Consider the following 15,847-nt stretch of genomic DNA (forward strand, 5'->3'; position numbering starts at 1 on the left):
AGTCAACCAATCAGTACAGGTGAGTTATCCTAGTCAACCAATCACTACAGGTGAGTTATCCTAGTCAACCAATCACTAAAGGGGAGTTATCCTAGTCAACCAATCACTATGCTTCACAATGCTTCTCGCTTGTAGGTCTGAGACCCAGTGTTCAGCTCTGGCCGTCATGCTGCAGATGTCAGAGGAGGTTCTGGAGGAGTTGGACCTGGACAAATACAACACATCAGGGGAGGGGCGAAGGAGACTGGTCCCAGCTGTGAGGAACTGCAGAAAGGCTCGGTTAGTAGTTAACACATTGAAATGACATCTGGCCCACAGGATCTAGTTTGTCACCCCCTTCACATTCAGTAGATCCTGTGATCTTTCGTGGCCAGACTCATCTTTTACTAAAGTTGTCCTTTAATAATAGAAAACATACATCATAAATAAATACTGAAACCCAGATATAATCATTAAGGAGAGTTGATGCATGCACTGTGTATGTAAACTCAAAATTTCCATTTTCCAGCTATTCAGTTACAAAAGAAAAAAAATATGTTTGTTTTTTAACCCATTTTTATTTTGGGCGGGAACCCATTTTGGTGTTTTAAACACTATGTTATAATTTAGCTATTGAAAAATAGAAGATCTACAAGCTCAATCTGTGAAAGTTCGCTTGTAGGACTGCTATTTTTGAAAAATCGTAAAAATGTGGCGCAAATCTTTGAATATATATTCTTTCAAAGTGAATGTTTTTAACTCTGCTCCTCTAAACAATCTACAATCTAGATTGGTATTTTTTTTTTTTATAACTACATCAATTTGTTTTCAGTTAACTTCCATGACAGTGAACTAGGTATAATTTGTATTTATAATCTCTTATTTAATCTGCATTTACAGACTTGCTGGCTGTAAACTCAGTAAAACAGAGGTTGAAGTTGTGTCTTCAGCTCTCAGCTCTAATCCTTCCCATTTGAGAGAATTGGACCTCAGTGAAAACGACCTGCAGGACTCAGGACTAGTGGAGCTGCTCTGTGCTTCACTGAAGAGCCCACACTGTAGACTGGAAGTTCTAAAGTAAGTGAAGTATAAATACTACAAAGAGAGACTGCTTTTCTCTCTATAAAGCCCATGAACAAACCTCTAATACTTAGGCAAAAGTACTCAGGATAAACGCGGAGGCAGACAGATGAATGAAGGTTTCGGAGTCCAGGTTTATTGCAAAGACAAAGTACAGCTCAGCTCTCCTTCATGGAGAGCTGATCACCCCACCAGCCTCTCGGCTTGTGTGGGGCACACAGACCCAGATAGATAGTTCTAGCAGTTTATAAAGGAGACCCAATACACATGTGAGACAGACAGTCGTTGACACCCAAATCTCAATGTTCAAGTCACTAGGTGTGGACACAGGAAGAACAGCAAAAGGCCTGTCTAGAATAGATGCCGCTAGATCAAAGTAGGCCTATTTACCATAGAGTGCCAGCTGTGACCTGGTGGTGCCTAAATGTCTGCCCTGTTGGTCCTGTTGGTGAGACCTCCTAGTATTATCAGGCTTACAATTTTAGATGTGAATTTAGTCTGTCTAGTTTAACATGATTTAGGCTATATTGATGAAATGTGGTTCCACCAGATACCACATTCCTCCCTTGATAAACGTACTACACGTTTATCACAAAATAAAAGGAACCACATTTGGACCTCCTCCCTTGACACTAAGAAAAGATAAAATTAAAAACAACAGATAGGCCTAAGACAAACAAACAATTACATTAGAATTCAAATGGTTACAGAGACAAACGGAATCAAGGTTACATAACTTCTTCAGGCAATTCTCATTACATACTTTACACATAACTAAATTTCGGTTCAGCATAAGTAGAATCTTTTAGTGTTCTATTAAAATCTAATCTGAAATGTTGATTGATTAAGGCAACACATTAAATACTAGACACCACTATAAAGCGAAAAAACATCCTATACTACACTGCAATATATTCTTCTCGGCTGTCCAATTTGCCTAGTATGCAATTAAAAATCACTTTCACAAAAATACATAACCTCTTTGTCCATCAGTCATCACGCACGGGCAGCAAGGCTGTACAGTTCCTTGACGCGCCGCCACGGAGATGTGTCCTTTTTCGGCCCGTGTCGTGTACAATGTGTGATCAGTACATTGCACCGTACGGCCGCTGTTTGACACTGTCCTCTTGTCCATTTCGAAATGAATTCTACACACCTCCCTCCCTTCAGCCATGACTCACAACACATGACTGACAAAAGCGAATTCACGAGAACCGCACTGGCCCCCAAAGCAGACTGCGTAGCCCGTAGAGTAGCCGCCTCGCCTCGCCGTCGCCGAGCAGAGCAGAGCCGAAGAAGCGGGTCCTCCGCCTCCCTTTGACCGCTGAGCATCGCCGCTCCTCGGGTTGGAGATCCGCTGCTCCCCGCCGAGACGTGAAGAGAAGCACGGTCCCCGTTGACGCGCTGTAGAGGGCCTCTCCCTCCTGTCGATCGCCGAGTCCAGGCCGCTGATCACCAGAGCAGGCCATCCCCGTCGTGGTGAACGTCGCCACCCATGTGCAGCGCTGCGCACATCATCGCCGTCATTCCCCTCCGTCCAAAAATCGCCGACCGAAACATCTATTAGACTGAAAAAACACCAAAGTCCCCGCAGGTCCCCTACTGCCTGGCGCTGTCGCACCAAAGACACCGGTTTCGAAGCACCACCTGAAGTATAAATACTACAAAGAGAGACTGCTTTTCTCTCTATAAAGCCCATGAACAAACCTCTAATACTTAGGCAAAAGTACTCAGGATAAACGCGGAGGCAGACAGATGAATGAAGGTTTCGGAGTCCAGGTTTATTGCAAAGACAAAGTATAGCTCAGCTCTCCTTCATGGAGAGCTGATCACCCCACCAGCCTCTCGGCTTGTGTGGGGCACACAGACCCAGATAGATAGTTCTAGCAGTTTATAAAGGAGACCCAATACACATGTGAGACAGACAGTCGTTGACACCCAAATCTCAATGTTCAAGTCACTAGGTGTGGACACAGGAAGAACAGCAAAAGGCCTGTCTAGAATAGATGCCGCTAGATCAAAGTAGGCCTATTTACCATAGAGTGCCAGCTGTGACCTGGTGGTGCCTAAATGTCTGCCCTGTTGGTCCTGTTGGTGAGACCTCCTAGTATTATCAGGCTTACAATTTTAGATGTGAATTTAGTCTGTCTAGTTTAACATGATTTAGGCTATATTGATGAAATGTGGTTCCACCAGATACCACATTCCTCCCTTGATAAACGTACTACACGTTTATCACAAAATAAAAGGAACCACATTTGGACCTCCTCCCTTGACACTAAGAAAAGATAAAATTAAAAACAACAGATAGGCCTAAGACAAACAAACAATTACATTAGAATTCAAATGGTTACAGAGACAAACGGAATCAAGGTTACATAACTTCTTCAGGCAATTCTCATTACATACTTTACACATAACTAAATTTCGGTTCAGCATAAGTAGAATCTTTTAGTGTTCTATTAAAATCTAATCTGAAATGTTGATTGATTAAGGCAACACATTAAATACTAGACACCACTATAAAGCGAAAAAACATCCTATACTACACTGCAATATATTCTTCTCGGCTGTCCAATTTGCCTAGTATGCAATTAAAAATCACTTTCACAAAAATACATAACCTCTTTGTCCATCAGTCATCACGCACGGGCAGCAAGGCTGTACAGTTCCTTGACGCGCCGCCACGGAGATGTGTCCTTTTTCGGCCCGTGTCGTGTACAATGTGTGATCAGTACATTGCACCGTACGGCCGCTGTTTGACACTGTCCTCTTGTCCATTTCGAAATGAATTCTACACACCTCCCTCCCTTCAGCCATGACTCACAACACATGACTGACAAAAGCGAATTCACGAGAACCGCACTGGCCCCCAAAGCAGACTGCGTAGCCCGTAGAGTAGCCGCCTCGCCTCGCCGTCGCCGAGCAGAGCAGAGCCGAAGAAGCGGGTCCTCCGCCTCCCTTTGACCGCTGAGCATCGCCGCTCCTCGGGTTGGAGATCCGCTGCTCCCCGCCGAGACGTGAAGAGAAGCACGGTCCCCGTTGACGCGCTGTAGAGGGCCTCTCCCTCCTGTCGATCGCCGAGTCCAGGCCGCTGATCACCAGAGCAGGCCATCCCCGTCGTGGTGAACGTCGCCACCCATGTGCAGCGCTGCGCACATCATCGCCGTCATTCCCCTCCGTCCAAAAATCGCCGACCGAAACATCTATTAGACTGAAAAAACACCAAAGTCCCCGCAGGTCCCCTACTGCCTGGCGCTGTCGCACCAAAGACACCGGTTTCGAAGCACCACCTGAAGTATAAATACTACAAAGAGAGACTGCTTTTCTCTCTATAAAGCCCATGAACAAACCTCTAATACTTAGGCAAAAGTACTCAGGATAAACGCGGAGGCAGACAGATGAATGAAGGTTTCGGAGTCCAGGTTTATTGCAAAGACAAAGTACAGCTCAGCTCTCCTTCATGGAGAGCTGATCACCCCACCAGCCTCTCGGCTTGTGTGGGGCACACAGACCCAGATAGATAGTTCTAGCAGTTTATAAAGGAGACCCAATACACATGTGAGACAGACAGTCGTTGACACCCAAATCTCAATGTTCAAGTCACTAGGTGTGGACACAGGAAGAACAGCAAAAGGCCTGTCTAGAATAGATGCCGCTAGATCAAAGTAGGCCTATTTACCATAGAGTGCCAGCTGTGACCTGGTGGTGCCTAAATGTCTGCCCTGTTGGTCCTGTTGGTGAGACCTCCTAGTATTATCAGGCTTACAATTTTAGATGTGAATTTAGTCTGTCTAGTTTAACATGATTTAGGCTATATTGATGAAATGTGGTTCCACCAGATACCACATTCCTCCCTTGATAAACGTACTACACGTTTATCACAAAATAAAAGGAACCACATTTGGACCTCCTCCCTTGACACTAAGAAAAGATAAAATTAAAAACAACAGATAGGCCTAAGACAAACAAACAATTACATTAGAATTCAAATGGTTACAGAGACAAACGGAATCAAGGTTACATAACTTCTTCAGGCAATTCTCATTACATACTTTACACATAACTAAATTTCGGTTCCGCATAAGTAGAATCTTTTAGTGTTCTATTAAAATCTAATCTGAAATGTTGATTGATTAAGGCAACACATTAAATACTAGACACCACTATAAAGCGAAAAAACATCCTATACTACACTGCAATATATTCTTCTCGGCTGTCCAATTTGCCTAGTATGCAATTAAAAATCACTTTCACAACAATACATAACCTCTTTGTCCATCAGTCATCACGCACGGGCAGCAAGGCTGTACAGTTCCTTGACGCGCCGCCACGGAGATGTGTCCTTTTTCGGCCCGTGTCGTGTACAATGTGTGATCAGTACATTGCACCGTACGGCCGCTGTTTGACACTGTCCTCTTGTCCATTTCGAAATGAATTCTACACACCTCCCTCCCTTCAGCCATGACTCACAACACATGACTGACAAAAGCGAATTCACGAGAACCGCACTGGCCCCCAAAGCAGACTGCGTAGCCCGTAGAGTAGCCGCCTCGCCTCGCCGTCGCCGAGCAGAGCAGAGCCGAAGAAGCGGGTCCTCCGCCTCCCTTTGACCGCTGAGCATCGCCGCTCCTCGGGTTGGAGATCCGCTGCTCCCCGCCGAGACGTGAAGAGAAGCACGGTCCCCGTTGACGCGCTGTAGAGGGCCTCTCCCTCCTGTCGATCGCCGAGTCCAGGCCGCTGATCACCAGAGCAGGCCATCCCCGTCGTGGTGAACGTCGCCACCCATGTGCAGCGCTGCGCACATCATCGCCGTCATTCCCCTCCGTCCAAAAATCGCCGACCGAAACATCTATTAGACTGAAAAAACACCAAAGTCCCCGCAGGTCCCCTACTGCCTGGCGCTGTCGCACCAAAGACACCGGTTTCGAAGCACCACCTGAAGTATAAATACTACAAAGAGAGACTGCTTTTCTCTCTATAAAGCCCATGAACAAACCTCTAATACTTAGGCAAAAGTACTCAGGATAAACGCGGAGGCAGACAGATGAATGAAGGTTTCGGAGTCCAGGTTTATTGCAAAGACAAAGTACAGCTCAGCTCTCCTTCATGGAGAGCTGATCACCCCACCAGCCTCTCGGCTTGTGTGGGGCACACAGACCCAGATAGATAGTTCTAGCAGTTTATAAAGGAGACCCAATACACATGTGAGACAGACAGTCGTTGACACCCAAATCTCAATGTTCAAGTCACTAGGTGTGGACACAGGAAGAACAGCAAAAGGCCTGTCTAGAATAGATGCCGCTAGATCAAAGTAGGCCTATTTACCATAGAGTGCCAGCTGTGACCTGGTGGTGCCTAAATGTCTGCCCTGTTGGTCCTGTTGGTGAGACCTCCTAGTATTATCAGGCTTACAATTTTAGATGTGAATTTAGTCTGTCTAGTTTAACATGATTTAGGCTATATTGATGAAATGTGGTTCCACCAGATACCACATTCCTCCCTTGATAAACGTACTACACGTTTATCACAAAATAAAAGGAACCACATTTGGACCTCCTCCCTTGACACTAAGAAAAGATAAAATTAAAAACAACAGATAGGCCTAAGACAAACAAACAATTACATTAGAATTCAAATGGTTACAGAGACAAACTGAATCAAGGTTACATAACTTCTTCAGGCAATTCTCATTACATACTTTACACATAACTAAATTTCGGTTCAGCATAAGTAGAATCTTTTAGTGTTCTATTAAAATCTAATCTGAAATGTTGATTGATTAAGGCAACACATTAAATACTAGACACCACTATAAAGCGAAAAAACATCCTATACTACACTGCAATATATTCTTCTCGGCTGTCCAATTTGCCTAGTATGCAATTAAAAATCACTTTCACAACAATACATAACCTCTTTGTCCATCAGTCATCACGCGCGGGCAGCAAGGCTGTACAGTTCCTTGACGCGCCGCCACGGAGATGTGTCCTTTTTCGGCCCGTGTCGTGTACAATGTGTGATCAGTACATTGCACCGTACGGCCGCTGTTTGACACTGTCCTCTTGTCCATTTCGAAATGAATTCTACACACCTCCCTCCCTTCAGCCATGACTCACAACACATGACTGACAAAAGCGAATTCACGAGAACCGCACTGGCCCCCAAAGCAGACTGCGTAGCCCGTAGAGTAGCCGCCTCGCCTCGCCGTCGCCGAGCAGAGCAGAGCCGAAGAAGCGGGTCCTCCGCCTCCCTTTGACCGCTGAGCATCGCCGCTCCTCGGGTTGGAGATCCGCTGCTCCCCGCCGAGACGTGAAGAGAAGCACGGTCCCCGTTGACGCGCTGTAGAGGGCCTCTCCCTCCTGTCGATCGCCGAGTCCAGGCCGCTGATCACCAGAGCAGGCCATCCCCGTCGTGGTGAACGTCGCCACCCATGTGCAGCGCTGCGCACATCATCGCCGTCATTCCCCTCCGTCCAAAAATCGCCGACCGAAACATCTATTAGACTGAAAAAACACCAAAGTCCCCGCAGGTCCCCTACTGCCTGGCGCTGTCGCACCAAAGACACCGGTTTCGAAGCACCACCTGAAGTATAAATACTACAAAGAGAGACTGCTTTTCTCTCTATAAAGCCCATGAACAAACCTCTAATACTTAGGCAAAAGTACTCAGGATAAACGCGGAGGCAGACAGATGAATGAAGGTTTCGGAGTCCAGGTTTATTGCAAAGACAAAGTACAGCTCAGCTCTCCTTCATGGAGAGCTGATCACCCCACCAGCCTCTCGGCTTGTGTGGGGCACACAGACCCAGATAGATAGTTCTAGCAGTTTATAAAGGAGACCCAATACACATGTGAGACAGACAGTCGTTGACACCCAAATCTCAATGTTCAAGTCACTAGGTGTGGACACAGGAAGAACAGCAAAAGGCCTGTCTAGAATAGATGCCGCTAGATCAAAGTAGGCCTATTTACCATAGAGTGCCAGCTGTGACCTGGTGGTGCCTAAATGTCTGCCCTGTTGGTCCTGTTGGTGAGACCTCCTAGTATTATCAGGCTTACAATTTTAGATGTGAATTTAGTCTGTCTAGTTTAACATGATTTAGGCTATATTGATGAAATGTGGTTCCACCAGATACCACATTCCTCCCTTGATAAACGTACTACACGTTTATCACAAAATAAAAGGAACCACATTTGGACCTCCTCCCTTGACACTAAGAAAAGATAAAATTAAAAACAACAGATAGGCCTAAGACAAACAAACAATTACATTAGAATTCAAATGGTTACAGAGACAAACGGAATCAAGGTTACATAACTTCTTCAGGCAATTCTCATTACATACTTTACACATAACTACATTTCGGTTCAGCACAAGTAGAATCTTTTAGTGTTCTATTAAAATCTAATCTGAAATGTTGATTGATTAAGGCAACACATTAAATACTAGACACCACTATAAAGCGAAAAAACATCCTATACTACACTGCAATATATTCTTCTCGGCTGTCCAATTTGCCTAGTATGTAATTAAAAATCACTTTCACAACAATACATAACCTCTTTGTCCATCAGTCATCACGCACGGGCAGCAAGGCTGTACAGTTCCTTGACGCGCCGCCACGGAGATGTGTCCTTTTTCGGCCCGTGTCGTGTACAATGTGTGATCAGTACATTGCACCGTACGGCCGCTGTTTGACACTGTCCTCTTGTCCATTTCGAAATGAATTCTACACACCTCCCTCCCTTCAGCCATGACTCACAACACATGACTGACAAAAGCGAATTCACGAGAACCGCACTGGCCCCCAAAGCAGACTGCGTAGCCCGTAGAGTAGCCGCCTCGCCTCGCCGTCGCCGAGCAGAGCAGAGCCGAAGAAGCGGGTCCTCCGCCTCCCTTTGACCGCTGAGCATCGCCGCTCCTCGGGTTGGAGATCCGCTGCTCCCCGCCGAGACGTGAAGAGAAGCACGGTCCCCGTTGACGCGCTGTAGAGGGCCTCTCCCTCCTGTCGATCGCCGAGTCCAGGCCGCTGATCACCAGAGCAGGCCATCCCCGTCGTGGTGAACGTCGCCACCCATGTGCAGCGCTGCGCACATCATCGCCGTCATTCCCCTCCGTCCAAAAATCGCCGACCGAAACATCTATTAGACTGAAAAAACACCAAAGTCCCCGCAGGTCCCCTACTGCCTGGCGCTGTCGCACCAAAGACACCGGTTTCGAAGCACCACCTGAAGTAAAAATACTACAAAGAGAGACTGCTTTTCTCTCTATAAAGCCCATGAACAAACCTCTAATACTTAGGCAAAAGTACTCAGGATAAACGCGGAGGCAGACAGATGAATGAAGGTTTCGGAGTCCAGGTTTATTGCAAAGACAAAGTACAGCTCAGCTCTCCTTCATGGAGAGCTGATCACCCCACCAGCCTCTCGGCTTGTGTGGGGCACACAGACCCAGATAGATAGTTCTAGCAGTTTATAAAGGAGACCCAATACACATGTGAGACAGACAGTCGTTGACACCCAAATCTCAATGTTCAAGTCACTAGGTGTGGACACAGGAAGAACAGCAAAAGGCCTGTCTAGAATAGATGCCGCTAGATCAAAGTAGGCCTATTTACCATAGAGTGCCAGCTGTGACCTGGTGGTGCCTAAATGTCTGCCCTGTTGGTCCTGTTGGTGAGACCTCCTAGTATTATCAGGCTTACAATTTTAGATGTGAATTTAGTCTGTCTAGTTTAACATGATTTAGGCTATATTGATGAAATGTGGTTCCACCAGATACCACATAAGATACATTTACCACATTTATTTTCATCACTTCTGTTTTATTATGTACTGTATTATGTGAATATAATATGAATGCTGTGGTGAGAATGTATTAATCCATTCTTGGCGGGAACCCCTTTTGGTGGTTTAACCCATTCTGGGCGGGAACCCCTTTTGTTGTTAGCATTATGTTATAATATATCTATTGAAAAATAGCAGATCTACAAGCTCATAGCGCGCCACCGAGTGGCGCGCTCGGTGGCGCGCTATGAGCTTGTAGATCTGCTATCTGTTTTCAGATGGGGGTCGGCGGCCTATTACATCAGAAATTTTCAGATTTAGAAGACATTTTGTAGAATCGGCCTCAGGGTTAATAAGCTTGATATTGAATAATTAATATCCCTTTAAGGCAAATGTACAGGCTACTTTGACATAGATGGTTGCGCACCGAAAATAGCTGATCTACAAGCTCACTGTCTCCAAATGTCTTAATGCTCAGGGTGGGATCTACTGTATGTTGCTTCTCTGCTCTACATGTAAAGTGTCTTGAGACAACTTGTTGTGAGTTGACACTTTAGTAATATTGAACTGAATTGAATCGCAGCGCGTCGAGGACGCAACACTTGTGAGCTTGTAGATCGGCTTGTAGATCGGCTATTTTCGACGTTCAATCCCTTGTAGCTACGCCACAGTTATCGATATTTACCGTGGTACGCATGAATACATAATCAATAGTCTGCATCTACCTACTGTACCAATCAATTATCATTATATTAGTCTAGGTCTGTGGTTCTCAAACTGAGGGTCTGGACCCCCAAGGGGGTCCCCAGAGGATTAGCTTAATGTGCAGCATTGTTTTCTCACTGAACAGTAGACAAACCAACAGTATAAGTTACAGTATACAGTATACAGTGTACAGTATAGGCCTACAGATCTGCACATTTCTAGAGCCCAACCCACACCAAAGGGTCGGGACAAGATGTGTTTTAAGATAAACCACACCAATTAAACTCACCGAGTTACATTGGTGTGGTTTATCTAAAAAAAATAATAATAATAAACCGTTTTGTCCTGACCCTTTGGTGTGGTTTGGGCTTCAAGGTACAATTAAATTACTTTTAAAACATTTTTAAAACCAAATTGTCAAATATTACGGAAGAAAGAGGCAAACATTGTGAAAATAGCCGAACTACAAGCTCACTGCAAGGCTTTGTGAGTTTGTAGTTTGGCTATTTTCCACAATATGTATCTGTGGAGCCGAGTCAAACTAAATGTAATGCCTACAATTCCAAGTCCTTGTCAGGTAGGTGGTCCTCTGTTCAGATATGATTATTTAGGTATCATTTGTTTTATAATCTCTTATTTAATCTGCATTTACAGACTTGTTGGCTGTAAACTCAGAAAGACAGGTGTTGAAGCTGTGTCTTCAGCTCTCAGCTCTAATCCTTCCCATTTGAGAGAATTGGACCTCAGTGAAAACGACCTGCAGGACTCAGGACTAGTGGAGCTGCTCTGTGCTTCACTGAAGAGCCCACACTGTAGACTGGAAGTTCTAAAGTAAGATACATTTACCACATTTATTTTGATCACTTCTGTTTTATTATGTACTGTATAGAGCACCAAAGTCTGACGTCACTTTCAGTAGAGGGTGCCAATACACAGGTTCATGTATTTTTTTAGTTCCATTGAGATCCCCATAGGGCGATTTTAGGTCGCTTCATATAAGAACTGTGTTTGAAAAATAAACCGACCACCCCAGCCCTTCTGTCAGGGGAGTGGCTGTGCGTCGTTAATGATGTCCATTCATATTTGATACAGCCAGTTTCTGGAGAAAATGGAATTAATGTTGCCGCAAAAGCCTTGAAACTACATATGAAGGCAATGTCGCTGCTAATATACGTCACGCCCAGCTGTCAACACATTGCGTTCCTGAGATTCCTCGTTGACGTAAGCTCAGGTGGTGGTGGTGACTCGACTTGTACTAACCACGAAACATTAAATATCAATAAAATAAAAATAAACGTAATTAACATTCAGTTTCTGTTGTGCGACGGGCAGATGCAGCCACCCGCCTATACCGGAAATGTAGTCTCTGGGTTGTTTCACTCGTTTCTAACGCTTTTTTTGTTACTCTTTGGGTATATTTGTACATTTCCACCTTCAGTCGATGCTTCATATCCATATGAGTGAAAAGGCCGGGGTGATCGGTTTATTTTTCAAACAGTTCTTATATGAGGCGATCTAAAATCCTCCTATGGAGATTACAATGCAAATAAAAAGTAGACGAACCTGTGGATTGGCGCCCTCTAGTGACAGTGACGTCAGGACTTCGGTGCTCTATGATGAGAATATAATATGAATGCTGTGGTGAGAATGTATTAATCCATTCTTGGCGGGAACCCATTTTGGTGTTTTAAGCATTATGTTATACTTTAGCTATTGAAAAATAGCAGATCTACAAGCACATAGCGCGGCATGTGGCGCAAATCTTTGAATATATATTCTCAGAACGAACGTTTTTAACTCAAATCTTTGCTTCTGGGGGGGGGGGGGGGGGGCATGTTTTCAGATGGGGGTCTATTACATCAGACATTTTCAGATTTAGAAGACATTTTGTAGAATCGGCCTCAGGGTTAATAAGCTTGATATTGAAAGTGTAATATCCCTTTAAGGCAAATGTACAGGCTACTTTGACATAGATGGTTGCGCACCGAAAATAGCTGATCTACAAGCTCACTGTCTCCAAATGTCTTAATGCTCAGGGTGGGATCTATGTTGCTTCTCTGCTCTACATGTAAAGTGTCTTGAGACAACTTGTTGTGAGTTGACACTTTAGTAACATTGAACTGAATTGAATCGCAGCGCGTCGAGGACGCAACACTTGTGAGCTTGTAGATCGGCTATTTTCGACGTTCAATCCCTTGTAGCTGCGCCTCAGTTATCGATCTTTACTGTGGTACGCATGAATACATAATCAATAGTCTGCATCTACCTACTGTACCAATCAATTATCATTATATTAGTCTAGGTCTGTGGTTCTCAAACTGAGGGTCTGGACCCCCAAGGGGGTCCCCAGAGGATTAGCTTAATGTGCAGCATTGTTTTCTCACTGAACAGTAGACAAACCAACAGTATAAGTTACAGTATACAGTATACAGTGTACAGTATAGGCCTACAGACTATCTGCACATTTCTAGAGCCCGACCCACACCAAAGGGTCGGGTTGGGACAAGATTTTTTTAAGATAAACCACACCAATGAAACTCATCGAGTTGGTGTGGTTGATCTAAAAAAACAAAAAAACAAAACCCCGACCCTTTGGTGTGGTTTGGGCTTCAAGGTACAATTAAATTACTTTTAAAACCTTTTTAAACCCAAATTGTCAAATATTACGGAAGAAAGAGGCAAACATTGTGAAAATAGACGTTCTACAGGCTCACTGCAAGGCTTTGAGAGTTTGTAGTTTGGCTATTTTCCACAATATGTATCTGTGGAGCCGAGTCAAACTAAATGTAATGCCTACAATTCCAAGTCCTTGTCAGGTAGGTGGTCCTCTGTTCAGATATGATTATTTAGGTATCATTTGTTTTATAATCTCTTATTTAATCTGCATTTACAGACTTGTTGGCTGTAAACTCAGAAAGACAGGTGTTGAAGCTGTGTCTTCAGCTCTCAGCTCTTATCCTTCCCATTTGAGAGAATTGGACCTCAGTGAAAACGACCTGCAGGACTCAGGACTAGTGGAGCTGCTCTGTGCTTCACTGAAGAGCCCACACTGTAGACTGGAAGTTCTAAAGTAAGATACATTTACCACATTTATTTTGATCACTTCTGTTTTATTACTAGAATTTCGCCGCCCTTCGGGCGGCTCATCCTAGTTCCGTTGCAGCGCAATGGGAAGAAGGAAATTGCGAGATTTGACAGACTCCACTTCATGTTTCAGCTGTGTTTTTAAACCCAGTATTGTGCCCTTCACATGTAGTAACGGATGGGTATTATTATTATTTGTTGTATTTTATTTTCACATCAAAGCAAATTAAATTTAATTAAAATAAGCACACATGAAAGTGCTTTTTACTGTTTTTGTTTACTTACAATAAGTTACTGTTTTTGGAAACCAAAAGATGTTGAGAATGGAGCAGAACATACTGTAGTATATTTTTGTGGGGACCTTGACTGCATTATAGTAGGCCTACAATCTTTTGGATTGCAGTGACCCCACATTGTTTCTTCGGGAACAATATTTGTAGTTACAATGAGGGCTACATGAGCCGAAGGGAGAGAAACACGTCGCCTCTCTCCAGTCCGTGCGTATGGTGCTGCTGGTGGCTGAATAACAACGGATCGCATCGCTGACTGACATAAACGCACAGTTTCAAATCAGAGGCACTTCAATAAGAAAAGTCAACTAATAACGCTTGTGTGTGTTAATCTGCCCGATGCTGACGTTAGTATATAATGTTTAGATTGTTTTCCTCTTGTACATGCGTTTGTGGGCACAGTGGCAGGGGGTGAAAAGCCGATTTGTCCCATGGTGTGCACTGCGCAACTGTGCAGTGTAAAACATGCTGAAATCAAACTACACACACACACACACACACACACACAAACACACACACACACACACACACACACACACACACACCCACACACACACACACAGTCAGTCAGTCACAAATCCTCCACAGTGTGATTACGTGTCTGCAGTGACACTGATGCGAGGTTACAATGAGTCCGTGGTGTGGTGAGACTGGGAAAGGAATAATGCGCGGAAGAGCTTGGCATCCGACTGCGCGCGTTGTGGCGATGAGATGGGCGCGTTCGGAAATACCGCACCGAAGCACACTCGCCTATTAGTTTGCATTGCATTTGCACAGTGCGCTCAGTGCGATATTTCCGAACGTGGCCGTTGTGTGTGTGTGGGTGTGTGTGTGTGGCTGGCTGGCCTGTGTTTTGCTGCGTGGGGATCGCCATGTGAGGGGGCTAGCCAATAAGGGCCCTGTGTTGCATGTGGAGAATTGTGTAGGTTAGTGTGTGTGGTGTAGCCGAACGGGGTGGTGAGAACATGAGGGGGATGTAGCACAGCAATCGGTGACCCCTACATTAAGCTGTGTTGCTCCCAACATGCAGTGCAAATGCGTGTTGTAGCAACCGTAGCCAATGGGAAAACAGGATGCGGTGTTGCCAGGTCCGCGAATTGTAAGCGAGTTGTAAGTAGCGTGTTGAATGGCATTTTTTCTGGGCTTGTTTTCATAGACCTGGCAACAAATTAGGCGGGGGTGTCGGTGCTTGTGGCGTGTTTGTGTTTAGTATTGATATTGATATTGTTTGTGAGTGTGGACGGGAGGCGGCTTTAGTGGCAGTGCAAGGACAATTTTTACGCGGCTGGTGTTGAGTGTGGGCGTGCTGCGCGACATGAGGAGATAGCCGTGGATCGACGCGGAGGGTAAGTCTGTGACGTGTTAGTGTGTTTAGTGGGTTGTTGCAGTGTGTGTTGCAGTGTGTCAGTGACGTAGTAGCTGGTGCCTTTTGTTCCTGGGTTGCGCACAGCTTTTTGGGCACACCTTTTCAATTGTATAATAGATGTACTGTGAATATAATATGAATGCTGTGGTGAGAATGTATTAATCCATTCTTGGCGGGAACCCCTTTTGGGGTTTTAAACATTATATTATACTTTAGCTATTGAAAAATATATACAAGCTCATAGCGCAGCACTCGGTGCCGCGCTATGAGCTTGTATAGTCTGCTATGTTTGAAAAATCGTGAAAATGTGGCGCAAATCTTTGAGGGGGGGGGGCATGTTTTCAGATGGGGGTCGGTGGCCTATTACATATCATTTTTTGGGTCCTTGACATGAAATAGTTTGAGAACCACTGACATAGAAATATAGGTTTTTCAGAAAGGTTCAGATTAAGAAGACATTTTGTAGAATCGGCCTCAGGGTTAATAAGCTTGATATTGAATAATTAATATCCCTTTAAGGCAAATGTACAGGCTACTTTGACATAGATGGTTGT

The 15,847-nt window shown here is 44.7% G+C and overlaps 1 protein-coding gene across 1 annotated transcript in view; it reads left to right on the forward strand.

Annotated features, from left to right (window-relative positions):
* Positions 1-166: 166 nt before the first annotated feature.
* The window catches only part of LOC306918894 (ribonuclease inhibitor-like), a gene marked incomplete at both ends in the record, with an annotated part of 35,907 nt that continues 20,226 nt past the window's right edge, over positions 167-15,847 (forward strand). Inside the window, 3 exons of the mRNA XM_079531738.1 lie at positions 167-279; positions 11,208-11,384; positions 13,447-13,623. Coding sequence (XP_079387864.1) covers positions 167-279; positions 11,208-11,384; positions 13,447-13,623 — 467 coding nt within the window. The remainder of the gene's footprint in view (positions 280-11,207; positions 11,385-13,446; positions 13,624-15,847) is intronic.

The sequence above is a fragment of the Electrona antarctica genome, assembly GCF_951216825.1.
Source record: "Electrona antarctica genome assembly, contig: scaffold_264, whole genome shotgun sequence".
In the NCBI taxonomy this organism is placed as follows: Eukaryota; Metazoa; Chordata; class Actinopteri; order Myctophiformes; family Myctophidae; genus Electrona; species Electrona antarctica.